Source organism: Myotis daubentonii, chromosome 7, assembly GCF_963259705.1.
Source record: "Myotis daubentonii chromosome 7, mMyoDau2.1, whole genome shotgun sequence".
Taxonomy (NCBI): Eukaryota; Metazoa; Chordata; class Mammalia; order Chiroptera; family Vespertilionidae; genus Myotis; species Myotis daubentonii.
This window is the reverse complement of record NC_081846.1, coordinates 57,468,711-57,484,875: the sequence shown is the minus strand read 5'-3', so window position 1 is coordinate 57,484,875 and position 16,165 is coordinate 57,468,711. Positions and strand designations below refer to the sequence as shown.

Genomic DNA, 16,165 nt, shown 5'->3' with positions numbered 1-16,165 from the left:
GAAACCCAAATACCCATCAGGAAGAATATATGCACACCTATGTTTGTTCATAACAGTGTTATTTACAATAGCTAAGAACTGGAAACAGCCCAAGTGCCCATCAGTAGATGAGTGGATAAAAAAAACTGTGGTACATTTACACAATGGAATACTATACGGCTGTAAAAAAAGAAGAAGAAGAAGAAGAAGAAGAAGAAGAAGAAGAAGAAGAAGAAGAAGAAGAAGAAGAAGAAGAAGAAGAAGAAGAAGAAGAAGAAGAAGAAGAAGAAGAAGAAACTCTTACCCTTTGCAACAGTATGGATGAAGCTGGAGATTATTTTGCTAAGTGAAATAAACCAGGCAGAGAAGGACAATATCACATGATCTCATTTATATGTGAAATCTAATGAATAAAATAAACTAACAAAATAGGACCAGAGGCATGGATACATGGAACAGACTAACAGATCTTGCAGGGTGTTAGGTAGGACTGGAAGAGATTAAGCAAAGAACATAAATGCATAGCCCATGTACACAGACAACAATGTGGTGAAAACCTGGGGTGGTGCAGGGGCTAGGTAGATGAGGGCATGATGGGGGGAGAAATGGGGGACATCTGGAATAGTGTCACGAATAAAAAATATTTTTAACACTCATTGTAAGGGAACTAAAGAAACCTTCAATTTGACCCCCAAAATTAGCTTTCCATGATTAAAATTTTTAAAATCAACATTCCAACTTTATATCATGCATAATCCACCATAAATCATAAAACAGACGTGGAAATAAAAAAAAATACCTGAGCTATCTTTTTTCTGAATTGTCATGAATGGTCGGTCTCTTTTATTCATGCTTTCCATATCTGTCAAGGAAACAAGAGACAGCTAAATTTTACAATGTGATTTTTTTAACGTTTTTAAAGATGTGTTAATTGTAGTGTTTTGTAAAATAAGGCCTAGGACTAGGTGCATTTTATTAAAATTTTCTTCTCCTTGCTCTTAGAAGCCTCCTTCCATTTGTTTTTGGGGTTTTTTTCCCCCTCTTGCCTTTCCTGTTTTTGGTCTCCCCAATCTCTAAATTCTTAATTCCCCGCTCTTGGATTGTGCCAGTGACTGATAAATATTTTGTAATTGAAAAATTATGTATGTTTTCCTTTGAGTTCCTGGGAGGAAAGAAACTACATAAATTAAAGAATAAAGCAGCTATCCAACTTATTCCCTACTTCGATTAAGCAATATTGCACTTTTGGTGGACATGGAATATGCCATCCATTTCTACAGAGCACCTGATGTCCAGCTGTCACCTCCTTCAGGGATGGACTCACCTGCAGAGTCTAAAGGCATACCATTGCTGGGGTGCTGGGAGCCGGTCCATCCTTTCTGTTTCAAGGGACCTGGCATATATGGCATACTGTTCTTAATATGTTTGCTCACCTTCTTGGCATTATGTGTTTTAACCAAGGTCACCTCTCTGAGAAAGGTTGTTTCCCCAGGTAGGGATTTTCCCCTTAAGTTAGGGAGGGAATAAAATCCCTTAACTAAGTGCCAGGCGGGTAATTAATCACTTTAACTATGAACAATCATGCTTAAGCTACATAATCTTTACTCCCTGGAATGGAGATAAGAAACGCCCTAACCTTTGGAATAGAGATTGATAGGATTGGAATCAACTGGTATAAATACAGATGTAACAAGACAACAGAGAACAGAACCTAGACACAGAACCTACACAGAACCTAGAGACAGAAGAACTTCGCTGGAGAGAACATGGCAAAAGATCCTGGACAGAAACTGGCCACAGAACCTAGAGACAGAACCTAGTGAGAGAACCTGGCTGAAGAACCTAGAGACAGAACCTGGCTACAGAACCTGGATAGAACATGGCAAGAGAACCTGACTAGAACCTGGTGACTGAACCTGGCTGGAGAACCTGGACAGAACCTGGCTGAAGAACCTAGCGAGGGAACATGGCTACAGAACCTGGCTGGAGAACCTAGCAAGAGAACATGGACACAGAACCTGGCTGGGGATCCTAGCCAGAACTTGGCTGGAGATCCAGACCAGAACTTGGCTGGAGATCCTGGCTAGAGATCCTGGCTAGGCTGCTGATCAACTGAACGCTGTCTCCGTGTCATTCCTTCTTCGCCGACTCCGTCCACACCTTTGGGGACCCCTGGACCTGCTGGGGTTGGACCCCAGCACTGGGGCAGCCTACACCTAATGAATGAGCAAGACAGGGATGTAAAGGCCCAGCAGCTTGGACCCAATGTGGGCCGCTCTGATTTGCAATATGTGTTCCAAAGTTCCTTGCAGGGTTGACCCAGACTTTGTTGAACCTGCACTGAAATTTATTTTTTCATCACTTCTATTTTTCTTCCTCCATCTTCCTTTCACAAGTTTGGATCCGTGGATAAGTATATAGCACTGCAAATTCTGCCTCAGCATCTCCTTCCAGTGGAAGTATCCTCTAAACTGTACTGAGCATCTCTAGGGCATCAGACTAATCAAGTGGTTCTCTAAGTAACACTACCCATTTTTCACAAATTTTTGTTCCATATACATTAGGTTGAATTGTAACCCACCTTTCTATGCTTTTGATATTGTTTCTGTTAAAAGTGTTTTTGTTAAAGATGAATTGTCAACTAATATGTAACCTGTGAATAAGCAGCATATTTGTGTAAGAGTCTAGGAACTAGCTTTGGGGGAGGAAGCTGACTCTAGCAACCAAACATTCTGACTCCAGAAGACTTGCTGACTCGCAACCATAAAAATCCGACCTCTGTTTGACCAGTTTGAAGATAATCATCGGAATGCAAACATGCTGACTTACACGAAGAGAACTTTCAAGCTCTTCCCGCTGATTTCTTTTTTCTGTTTCCCCTCGCCATCCTAATAAAATTCCCTGCCTGCACTAAGATGTTAGAAAGGTCTTTGGGATGGGAGTCTGCCATCTTCTAAAGCTGCTCAGGCACTTGAATAAACCATCTTTCCTGCACCAGCACCTGTCTTTCAAAGTGGCAGGCAGTCAAACCTGAGTTCGGTATCAGAACTACCCATGTCTAGTGGCCTTTGCAGTAGCCTAAATCTTCTTAAATGGAGGAAAAGTAGCACAAGTCCATGACTTTTGGAAACTCTGCCAAATTACCAAGAATCATGGTGATTGATTGCCCACCAACTTTAGGAATGTAGGGATAAACTCCAATGTGTAATTCTATAGGGTCTCTGGTCAAGAAATTCATTTTTCAAGCCTTTAATAACATTGCCAAAAAGTCTTGTTTCTACTCACAACCACATCTTATCCATTATGATTCTTCTTCTTTTCAGAAGGTATTGCACATCCAATCTGTCCATCTACACTGCCTCAAGTTACCATCACCTTCAGCCAGGATGACAGTAGAAGTTTCACTTTGTATACTTACAGTCCATTCCCCACACAGCAGTCCAAATAACCTCTTAACATTCTAATCTGATCTTGCTTGAATTCCTTCAATGGTTTGTCATCAACCTTTAGAATAGTATCTAAACTTCTTCTAATACCTTTGCCTTAATCTCAGTGGTCGGCAAACTCATTAGTCATCAGAGCCAAATATCAATAGTACAACGATTGAAATTTCTTTTGAGAGCCAAATTTTTTAAACTTAAACTATATAGGTAGCTACATTGTTATTAACTTAATTAGGGTACTCCTAAGCTGGACTTTGCTAAAAACGTCCTCAATCTGATTGAGGTACTTTCGCTGAGGTCGACCCCTTCCAACTCTCCCATCCACACTCATCTTGTATACTTGTTTCGTCTATCTCCTTTCGTTCATCCTCTCTATATGTCCAAACCTTCTCAACATACCTTTCTCAATCCTTGACACTACATCTTCTTTCACTCCACAACGTTCCCTAAAATTAACTTAATAAAATTTACTTAAAGTTTTAAGTCCACTTCGCACTGTAACTGCACGCCCGCACGTGGTATTCTGTGGAAGAGCTACACTCAAGGGGCCAAAGAGCCGCATGTGGCTCTCGAGCCGAGGTTTGCCAACCACTCCCTTATCTCGTTCACACATTTCAACCACAATGTGTCTTTCTATTTCTCATATACTAAGGTCATTCTGCATCAAGACCTTCCCACTTGCTGTTCCCTTTGCCTTAAAGACATTTCCTTCATTTTTTACCTGGTTGGTTCTTTCTCAACCAACATGTCACCACCTCAGGAAGACCTAAAGAGACTTCTCTATCTAAATTAGGGATGACCCCTATTTCTCTCTCATCCTATTCTTTCATTCTCATAATAATGTGTACTAGTCTTCATATTTGCATGTTTACTGATTTGATGTCTGTCTCCATCCTTAGACATGTGGCCCATGTTTGTCTTATTTCTGATTATATCCCCAGTGCATAGCACACAATAGTAAATGCTCAGTAAATATTATGTAAGGAAAAGGTAGCTGGTGGTAACTAGATAGCTTCTAGTCCAGCCGTGGGCAAACTACGGCCCGCGGGCCGGATCTGGCCTGTTCGGCTGTTCTATCTGGCCCACGGAGCCGAAAGAGCGGAGGGTTCTCCTGCTCTCCCCTCCGATCCTTCACCAGCAGCAGTGTTAACATGGCAACGTCGGGAAACACGGCGCAGCTCCTTCTTCTGAGTCCAGTTTAGGAACCCATTGTGGTCCTCGAGTCAAAAAGTTTGCCCACCCCTGTCTAGTCCCTCAGAAGAACTGTAATAACAATTCCTAAATCTATACTATAGCCTCTCTCTACCAACAACAACCTTTCAATTTTTAAAAATCTGCTTTGATAGCATAACCTACAGACAGGAGTAGCAAATTTAAATGCCCTGGGCCATCAGTTAAGTTAAGTGAGGGAAGCAACAAGGTACACAACCATAGGGAGTGGCAGAAAACATGGAAAATGAAAGAGTATTTCATTCCTAACAATAATCAAATACTTTGTTTTTTAACGCAGGTACTAGACAAATAAAGTGAGTCTATGAAACAAATATATGCTGTTCTCAGCAGCCAGCTTGTGAGGTCTGGCCGACTGCATCTCACCTCTAGTTTTCACTTCATTCTCCCACCCGTAACTTACCTAAGTTTGTCATCTCCACTCAGGAGAGACCTCATCAGTACTCGAATTGATCAGTTTTAGTCTTTCCTTATTGGAGAGCTTAGTCTCTATATATTTAGGACTCATTTTTCTTGGGATTTAGATTGCAAGACTGAGGCTCTGAAATAAAATGGGGTTTTGCAGATTCCCTTTTGGTTACCCTAGGTCTAATCCTGTTTAATTTCTTCCTCTTGGTTTTCAGAGGAAAATTACGAAGCCCACACAATGTTTCTCACCATTTCTACATAGTTCAAATTTTAATTATGACTATAGAACATTATGAGGTAGGATATATGGCAACACAGCTGCAATCAATAAAAGTTACAAGAAGTAAAACCATCCCCCACCAGATTTATGGCTTCAAACCAGTGAGATCAGCTCCATCCAACATGCGACTTATTTCACCTAAGGGTAACCCCAAGCCTCATTATACACTAGTTTTAATACATTAGCATGCTAAGCGACACACCCTGTGCCATTATGACCAGAAACAAAAAGCCCATATAAGGATTCAAAATGGTGACCAAGTTCCTCTGAGAAACCTCTACCCCTTTCCCGGGAAACTCCTGAGTAGTCCCCCTCTTTATTGAATACCCTACCCCCCACCCTCTTTAAATGAAACTCAATAAAAGAAACAAATTCTGATAGAGGGGGGAGGCTCTGTCTGTGGAGTAGCCCATTCTCTGTCTAATGGCCTCACTAATAAACTCACTTTCACTTTAAGCTCTATGCGGGCTCTGTTTTTAATTCTTTCCTTCGCAAAGCTAGAACCCACAGTGGGTCATGAACCCCTGAGTCCCCAAACCCCCGGAATGCCTGCATCACTTATACTAGAAGACATTCTGGAAATCATGAATTTGAAACCTAGTTTGTTTTCAACTATATAGAAGGCCAAGTGGAAAGGCTTCTTGACCTACATTTCTTAATATTTATATATAAATCATAAATAACTACTACTCATCTTTCAAGAATGTCGAGGGCTGCTGAAATAATTATTAAAATGGGATATTATAAAACTGATTTAATTGTAGTGTTTATTTATCAGGGAATTAAATAGACATTCAGATTTAGAATCTAAAAAGTTCATATATAATCTACTTATTCTAACAAATTGCCAGTTATAAAAATAGTCTCAGATGTAAAGTGTGGTATTGGGAATAGAGTAAAAAATATTGTAATAACAAATACTGTAATAACTGTTTATGGTGCCAGATGCATACTAGACTTATCAGGTGACCACTTTGTATATAAATGTCTAATCACTATTGTACACCTAAAACTAATGTAATATTTTTTAAAATATGTTTTTATTGATATTAGAGAAAGAGAGAGAGAGAGAGAGAGAAAGGGAGAAGGAGAGAGAAAGAGAAACATCAATTTGTTGCCTTCTGCATGTTCCCTACTGTGGATCAAGCCTGAAACCCAGGCATGTACCCGGTCCGGGAATCGAACCACCCACCTCTTTACACAGGATAACAACCAACCAACTGCGCCACACTGGCCAGGCACTAATGTAATATTGTGTGTCAAATGTAATTGAAAAATAATTTAATTTTTAAAAATGTTCTCACCACACACAAAAGAAATAATTTACATAGTCTAGCTTCTCATTTTAACATTTGAGATGAATGAGGCTAGAAAATTGATGAAGATCACAGAAAACTTCAAGCCCAAAATCTCATATTCATAATATAAATATTTCTGAAAATGAAGGTTCATTTCATAATCAAAGTGGTGGCCTAAGCCAATCTGAACTAAAATCAATTGGTAGCAACCTTGACCCAAACTGAAATTTTTTCCTATTTAATGTGAACACACATACATTTGTGTAAAAGTGTTAATGTATTTAGTGATGGGATATTGCCCAGGCACCATCAGTTTTAAGTAATAAGCTCTACATCACATTTCTAAACATCTGAAAAATTCAAAATACATCTGGCCCCACAGAGTACAGATAAGGGATTTGAAACTGTATTAAGACATTCTCTGATTCCCTAACAAGCATATGTCATCTAGGTCATTTCAATTTCATGCTTACTAGTGACAAATTCAAAGTGGCTACTTCAGCCTCTAGTTAAAATGCTTTTGGCTGAGTAATGGCTACTTGAACAGAATTTTCCATGTTCAATAATTGAAGAGCACTTAGTTTCACAAATTATTCCATGTTCACATTGTGTGACATTTTAGAATTGCTTATGAGTATCATCAAAATGTTAAGCCTTACATCTATGCAATTACTGAAAATATTTTAAAATAATATATGTTATGGGAAATTACTAATAGTGTAGGAAGCACATCTGATATCTAATTTAATGATAGCTTTGCAGTAGCTAGAAGGTTGAAAAACATTTTAATGTAAAGTTAATTTTTACAAATTTACTAGAGAATCTAAACTTTAAAAATAAAAAAATACATGACCTCAACTAGTCTGTTCCAAGTAGCTAAGGAATCAGGAGTTTAGAGATGAGGGGCAAGATAGCAAAAAGATCATTTATATAATGAGGTAATCTTTTTACAGTATTAAAATCTGCATTCTTCTCTTTCCTGAGAAAATCTTTCTTAATACACTGAAGAAGAAAAGGTCAGTTGTACTTAGATTTAAAAATGCATAACATGTGGACAGTTTGTTACTCTAAACTGCTTAACTGTGTAGATAGATAGATTAGCCAATCACCCTCTGAGGATGTTTTCAAAGCTGATGGGGACTCTGCTAGGCCAAACAGTGTGAGAACAATATGTTCAGAAAAAATAGTTTGGATGTAGCATCAAATTATAACTTTTTCATATGAAAAATCTCAAGACATTTTAAATGTTAATTCAAATATTATAGCCAAAGTCTAACTTAAACTGTATTTTTCCAACATGCAAAATTCTCTTTTAGATTTTAAGCAGAACAGCACACATTATTTCCATTATGAGACATTATGCATTATAGTTATCACAAGGTAAAATGATTGCCCTGGAAAAACTAACGGAACCTAACTGTACAGAAAACTGTAAGGCAAAAATTAAAATGTCCATCTCTATTTAGTCCTTATACCCCAGCTGTGCTGTTTCTTTTTTTAAATAAATCTTTATTGTTGAAAGTATTACATATGACCCTCACCCCCCCCCGCCCTCTCTGCCCCCCCCTTCCGCCTCCCCCCCCCCCAAACCTTCACCATCCATCCACTGTCTGTGTCCTTGGGGGGGTGGGGGTGGCGGGGGAGAAGAGATCAACCAAAGCAACACCACTTCTTTAACATGATCCTTTCTCCTTTCAGTTTGTCCAGTTCCTTCCTTAATCATTAAGCCCTTAGGACATCAGATTCTGATCAGCATCAAACTGTCTTAAGAACAAAGCCTCAGGCCAGTTGACCACAGAAGCAAAGTTTAATGAAGCTAAAGATAACAGCCAGACTTCAGTTGTGTTTCAGCCCCACACCCAGGAAAGCGATTAAAGACCACGCCCTCATGAAACCAGACAGAACAATTCTATGGCTGACATTAGGAACTGACACAATGATCAACTGCTCCCTACTCTGACCCCAACCCATCAGTAGAGCCCACTACCCCAACTCCTTTAGCCACCAGGATTAATGATTTCCCCCTATATAACCCATCCCCTGGGAGCCATCTGGGAGCCAGATCTTTAAGCATAAGCTTACCTGTGACTCTGAGCTTGGCACCATTTCCTCAACTAATAAACCCTTACTTTCTTGACTTCACAGTCCTCTTTGCATTTGCCTGGGCTTTGATATGTGCAGGCAAATTGCCTTCTTTAGTCTGGTAATAGTCTTTAGCCCTGGTAATCATTTTCAATGTTTTATTTTATATTCTTTCAAAGATTTTCTATGCATACACACTTGTAATCATTATGTATACATACAGTTCTACAAGTTGCTTTTCTTTTCTTTTTCTTTTTTTTTAAAATATATTTTATTGATTTTTTACAAGGAGAAAGGGAGAGAGATAGAGAGTCAGAAACATCGATGAGAGAGAAACACCAATCAGCTGCCTCCTGCACATCTCCTACTGGGGATGTGCCCGCAACCAAGGTACATGCCCTTGACCAGAATCAAACCTGGGACCTTTCAGTCCGCAGGCCGACGCTCTATCCACTGAGCCAAACCGGTTTCAGCATACAAGTTGCTTTTCATTTAATGACTTGATTATCTATCCAGGCAATGCACCTAGAAGTTTTTGAGGGACTTCAGAGTTCCACAGAGTAGAGCCTCTCATGCTCTTACTCCCACTATGTTCTCAAAGCTATTTTAATCATTCAAAAGCCCAAGAGAAAATGCATACATACCTAGTTTAAAGAAGTACATGGTGTAAAAACAAGGGGGTGAGGGGGTGTGTTACAGGCCTTGAGGTGGGGGATTTTGCAATATTCCTTTATCTAATTTTCTGATCCCAACTATCATCACACAAGTGCCTGGTTTAATTATGCCACATAACATAGTTACAGGTTCTGAGGATTAGGTTGTGGGCATCTTTGGGGAGCCATTGTTTTGCCTACCACAAGCATTGTGTGCCGGGAGCCGGTCCATGCTTGCTGTTTCAAGGGACCTGGCATATATGGCATACTGTTCTTAATATGTTTGCTCACCTTCTTGGCACTATGTGTTTTAACCAAGGTCTCTGAGAAAGGTTGTTTCCCCAGGTAGGGATTTTCCCCTGAAGTTAGGGAGGGAATAAAACCTCTTAACTAAGTGCCAGGCGGGTAATTAATCACTTTAACTACGAACAATCATGCTTAAGCTACATAATCTTTACTCCCTGGAATCGAGATAAGAAACGCCCTAACCTTTGGAATAGAGATTGATAGGACTGAATCAACTGGTATAAATACAGATGTAACAAGACAGAACTTAGGAGACAGAACTTAGAAGAGAGCCAAGAAGACAGAACCTACACAGACCCTACAGACAGAAGAACTTCGCTGGAGAGAACATGGCAAAAGATCCTGGACTGAACCTGACTACAGAAATATGGCAAGAGAACCTGACTGGAGATCCGAAGCAGAACCTCTCTGGAGATCCAGACCAGAACTTGGCTGGAGATCCAGGCTAGAGATCCTGGCTAGGCTGCTGATCAATTGAACGCTGTCTCCGTGTCATTCCTTCTTCGCTGACTCCGTCCACACCTTTGGGGACCCCAGGACCTGCTGGGGCTGGACCCCAACAATTGTGCATTCTACAAATGGTTTGGGAATCTATACAAACAATTTGGAGGATATGAATTATATGATAACTGATGAAGAGGTTAAAAATAAAAGGGACCACAAGGAAGCAGGCAAGCTTCTTACTTCAAGTCCAGGTGTGTAGGATAAGAAGCTGGATTCCCAAATTGGGTCAGAAGAAGGTTGACAAAGTCTTCAGTTTAAGCACACCTAAAATGGCAAGTCAAGTCAGAAGGACACACTCACATGCACTCTGGAAAGGGAAAACGTCTCAAAGATATACAAATAGAGCAAGTTGGAAAGGATACTGCAACTGTAGGTTAGGTTGAAAGGGGACTTTATGTATAATGAAACATTTGCATTTTTAAACAAAGAATGTATCTACATATATAAAAGCCTAAGCAACCAAATGACCAAACGATTGGTCAACCGGTCACTCTGATGAGCACTGACCACCAGGGGACAGATGCTCAATGCACAGGATCGGGCTCCCTCCTGTCATGGATCGGGCCTGTGGGGATCAGGCTGAAACCGGCTATCTGACATCCCCTGAGGTGTCCCGGATTGCAAGAGAGTGCAGGCCAGGCCAAGAGACCCCACTGGTGCATGAATCCATGCCCCGGGCCACTAGTATATGTATATTTATATAATTAAGAGTAATAAATATTATTCTCAAGTGCCTCAAAAACTCAAATATTCATGATCTACCAAATGGTTTCCCACTGCTTTCTCGGACAAGGTTCAAACTCGGCAGAGAATGACAAGGACCTTTTAAATTTAGCCCTATCCTATTTGGTCCCTTCCTTACCCATTTCCTCATATGCATGTTACACTCCAGCATTTTAAAACCTTTTGCAAATTCCTGAATACACAATGTCTGTGGTTGGCAGAGCAATGGCTCTCCAAAGATGTCTACATCCTAGCCCTCAGAACCTGCGACTATGTTATGTTACATTGCAAAGGAGAATTAAAGTTGCAGCCAGCTAATCAGTTGACTTTATCCATGGAGGTTACCCAGGATTAACCAGGTGGGCCCAATGTAATCACCAGGAATCTTATAAGAGGAAGACAGGAGGGTCACAGTCAGAGGAGGTAGGATGACAGAAGCAGAGAGGAGGACTTAAAGATGCTACTCTCCTGGCTTTGAAGTTGGAGGATTTAGACCATGACCCAAAAAATTCAGGCAACCTTTCGCAGCTGGAAAAGGCAAGGAAATAAATTTTCCCTCAGAGCCTCCAGAAGATGCAGCCCAGATCAAACCTTGATTTTAATCCAATGAGCCCTATTTCCAATGTCTGACCTCCAGAATTATCCTATCTAATAAAAGAAAAAAGGGTAATTAACTGTACTTCTGCTATGCTTCCCATTGGCTAATCAGGGTGATATGCAAATTAACTGCCAACAAAGATGGCGGCCGGCAGCCACGCAGCCGAAGCGAACATGAGGCTTGCCTGCTCCAGTGATGGAGGAAGCCAAGGTTCCCCGCCTGCCGCAGCCTGGCTCTGAGCCTGAAAGCAACAATGTTTCAATTATAGACGCTAAACAAACCCCAGATACATGCTTTCAGTGGGCCGCGGCCTCAGACCTGGGAGCGCCGGTGACGGCAACAATGTTTCAATTATAGAAGGTAAATAAATCTCAGAATAAAAATAAAGAACAAAAAGGAGAGGCTGGGAGCTTCAGTCACCGGCCAGCCTGAAAACAGCCCTCAGCCCCTCACCCAGACTGGCCAGGCACCCCAGTGGGGACCTCCACCCTAAAGGGGTATGGCCAGCCTGAAAACAGCCATCAGCCCCTCATCCAGGCTGGCCAGGCACCCCAGTGGGTACCCCCACCCTGAAGGGGGTGTGACCAGCTGCAAACAGCCATCAGCACCCAAGCGGGATCCCCACCCTGATCCAGGACACCCTTCAAGGCAAACCAGCCGGCCCCCACCCATGCACCATGTCTCTATCCTATATAGTAAAAGGGTAATATGCAAACTGACCCTAACAGCAGAATGACTGGGAATGACTGACCACTATGACACACACTGACCACCAGGGGGCAGACGCTCAATGCAGGAGCTGCCCTCTGGTGGTCAGTGCTCTCTTACATGGGGGAGCTCTGCTCAGCCACAAGCCAGGCTGATGGCTGCCAGTACAGTGGTGGTGGTGGGAGCCGCTCCTGCCTCCTCAGCAGCGCTAAGGATGTCTGACTGCAGCTTAGGTCTGCTCCCCGCTGGCAAGTGGACATCCCCCAAGGACTGCCGGGCTGCCAGAGGGATGTCTGATTGCCATCTTAGGCCCAATCCCCCGGGGAGCGGGCCTAAGCCAGCAAGTGGTCATCCCCCAAGGGGTCCCAGACTGTGAGAGGGCACAGGCCAGGCTGAGGGGTGCCCTCCCCCCGAGTGCACAAATTTTTGTGCACCGGGCCTCTAGTAAGATAATAAATTTCTGTTGTTTAAGCCACTAAGTTTGTGGTTATTTGTTACTGAGCAATAGGAAACTAGCAATGCTCTGTCACTCCTCCCTGCCTTTGCACATGCTGTTACCTATGCTTGCAATGTCTTTCCCTGTTTTTGTCTCTCAGGCCAATGCCTCCTTATTTTTCATTCCCATCTTATGCATCCTACTGGAGCTTCTTTTAATCTAGGTAGAGATGATTTTTCTTTTCTCTTGTATGAATATCTATTTTGTGTATACCCCTACTGATGCAGTTATTCATTTATTCCAAAGGTTATTAAACATCTATCGAATACTAGACAAGGGATATAGATTTGTTCAGGCTCTGCAGAGAAGCCTGTCCTGGCCATCTCATCTGAAGCAGCCCCCTCCTTCCACCATTAATCATTCTTCATCTCCTCAATTTAATTTTTTTTCTTCATAGCACTCTTCACTAAATGACATTATACTATGTACTGATTAGTTTATTTGTTTATTGTTCCCTTCTGCCACTAGGATGTATACTCCACAAACACAAGGCCTTAGTGATCACCTCTATATCTCCAGAGTGCCTAAAGTCATGCCTGACATATATTAGACACTTAATGTATACATGCTGAAAAAGCATCAAGTGATTGCATTACAGATTACAGTCCTGTCTCTAAGGCTTTCTAGTATTAGAGACAAACACAAAGTTTTCACCTCCTCTTCTTCAGTTTTTTAAATCTAGGCTGGCATGTTTGAGATGAAAATGATTATCAAGAACAAACTCTAAACCAAAATGGGCAGTGGATTGATGTGCATGTCAAGAAGTAAGGAAGGAGGAACAATCCCACTTTATCTTGGTGAGTTTCAGTACTGACTGTAAGTTCATGTAACTGCAACTGAATGTGCCCCTTGACCAGCAAGTGATTGAGCTGCCAGTCACAGCACACAACCCCCCACATGCAGAAGCCTGGGCAATGTCTGTATTTATTAGGAATCTAAGGCTATATATGCCATCTTACTTCTCCAAGGGCTGAAGGGCAAAAAGGACATTCTTTGCATAATAGACACATAATCTGTCTTTGCTCCAACATATACTGAGTGAAAAAGGCAAGTTGCTCCATGATACATACCTTATGATAACATTACATAAACATGCACAGACACAAAACAATATATGTATATTACACACACACACACACACACACTTACTCACACTCTACAAAGGGAAAAAGTCTAAGGCAGTGGTTCTCAACCTTCCTAATGCCACGACCCACTAATACAGTTCCTCATGTTGTGGTGACCCCCAACCATAAAATTATTTTCTTTTTTTTAAAAATATATTTTATTGATTTTTTACAGAGAGGAAGGGAGAGAGACAGAGAGCCAGAAACATCGATGAGAGAGAAACATCAATCAGTTGCCTCCTGCACACCCCCCACCGGGGATGTGCCCGCAACCAAGGCACATGCCCTCGGCCGGAATCGAACCCGGGACCCCCCAGTCCGCAGGCCGACGCTCTATCCACTGAGCCAAACCGGTCTCGGGCATAAAATTATTTTCGTTGCTACTTCATAACTGTAATTTTGCTACTGTTATGAATCGTAATATAAATATCTGATATGCAGGATGTATTTTCATTGTTACAAATTGAACATAATTAAAGCATAGTTATTAATCACAAAAACAATATGTAATTATATATGTGTTTTCCGATGGTCTTAGGCCAGTGGTCGGCAAACCGCGGCTCGCGAGCCACATGCAGCTCTTTGGCCCCTTGAGTGTGGCTCTTCCACAAAATACCACGTGCGGGCACGCACGTACAGTGTGATTGAAACTTCATGGCCCATGCGCAGAAGTCGGTTTTCGGCCTGGGCGAGTCTATTTTGAAGAAGTGGCGTTAGAAGAAGTGGGGGGTGTCGGTCGGTTGGGCTGCGGGATACGCAGCATGGGGGAGGCGCCAAATATCAACAGTACTTAAACGATATAGGTAGGTTAATAACAATGTACCTACCTATATAGTTTAAGTTTAAACAATTTGGCTCTCAAAAGAAATTTCAATCGTTGTACTGTTGATATTTGGCTCTGTTGACTAATGAGTTTGCTGACCACTGTCTTAGGCGACCCCTGTGAAAGGTCGTTCAACCCCCAAAGGGGTCGCGACCCACAGGTTGAGAATTGCTGGTCTAAGGGATATACAAACAGACCAAACTGGAGAGGATATTGCAACTAGAGGGTAGTTTCAAAGGGGATTTTAGCTTTATCTGTAATGAAATCTTTGCACTTTTTAAATTTCTTTATTGATTAAGGTATTACATATGTATCCTTATCATCCCATTACACCCCCCCCCACAATCTTTGCATTTTTATAAAGAGAATATATATGTGGCTATAATTAAGAGTAATAAACATTAGTCCAAAAAGGTCTTATGTCTAAATAACTATATTATCTATTGTAGGATTAATGCAGTTACACTAGAGATGAAAAACGATGATCCAGTGGGTTCAGCTAGTGAGAGCCCCAGAGCCTGATCACCCAGTCACACCATTTCTGACCCTGCCGAGTTTGGGCTACTTCTGGAGCACCCTGACCCTACCAAGTTGCAACAACCTTGTGAAGCCCAGCCTAAAATATCCAGTTAACTTTATTTTTAATTTGGAATATAATCAAATAATATTTATGCAAATTTGTTATGCCTTGTATATTTCTTCTGAAATCTTTAACAAAATGATTCAAAACAGAGTACTTTTTCTTCTGATTAATAGTCACAAATACATTGATTTTTTTGTTAAGTACAAGCTTGTTCATTAAAAGCAAACTGTGGCCATCAAGGCCACAAGTAAGGTTGTAGAGTTCAACAATTAAATGGAATTTTGATGTGCTTTTCACTATTATTGCTGTGGAAATTATAGCATGTGAAGTTTAAAACTGTGGCAGGCACAGCTAGCTGCTAATATCTGTCCTCTCTTATTTTCTTCCGAACAGAATCCAATTTTGTTCAGGGTTAGAACATTGGCCTTCCTTGATACCTCTGAGACTCTCAGTGACGTGACACAGTTAAGGCCAATGAGATATAAGCAGAGGTCTTCTGGGAATTTGGAAACAAGATTTGTTTTTTCATATGGGCACTGCCCTTCTTCCCTGTCCTTCCTTTTTCTTCCTTACTGCCTCGAATGTGGATGTGAAACTAGACATAGGTAGGCTGTCTATGACTATGTAGTATTAGGATGAAAGATGCTAACTATTGCAGAGAGGAAAGCCAAAGGAGCCTGGGGCACTGATGATATCGAGAATCTGCTGGGCCCTGGCCTGGTAGGTTAATTGCTTAACATGTCATCTTTTTTTTTTTTTAATATTTTATTGATTTTTTACAGAGAGGAAGGGAGAGGGATAGAGAGTTAGAAACATCGATGAGAGAGAAACATCGACCAGCCACCTCCTACACACTCCCCACTGGGGATGTGCCCGCAACCAAGGTACATGCCCTTGACCGGAATCGAACCTGGGACCCTTGAGTCT

General features: G+C 41.4%; 1 protein-coding gene across 1 annotated transcript in view; it reads right to left on the bottom strand.

The window, feature by feature from the left end:
- Window positions 1-16,165, bottom strand: part of CCDC148 (coiled-coil domain containing 148) — a 225,905-nt gene that overhangs the window by 153,832 nt on the left and 55,908 nt on the right. Inside the window, exon 2 of the mRNA XM_059704381.1 lies at window positions 779-841. Within this exon, the coding sequence (XP_059560364.1) occupies window positions 779-839 (61 nt within the window). The 5' untranslated portion in view covers window positions 840-841. The remainder of the gene's footprint in view (window positions 1-778; window positions 842-16,165) is intronic.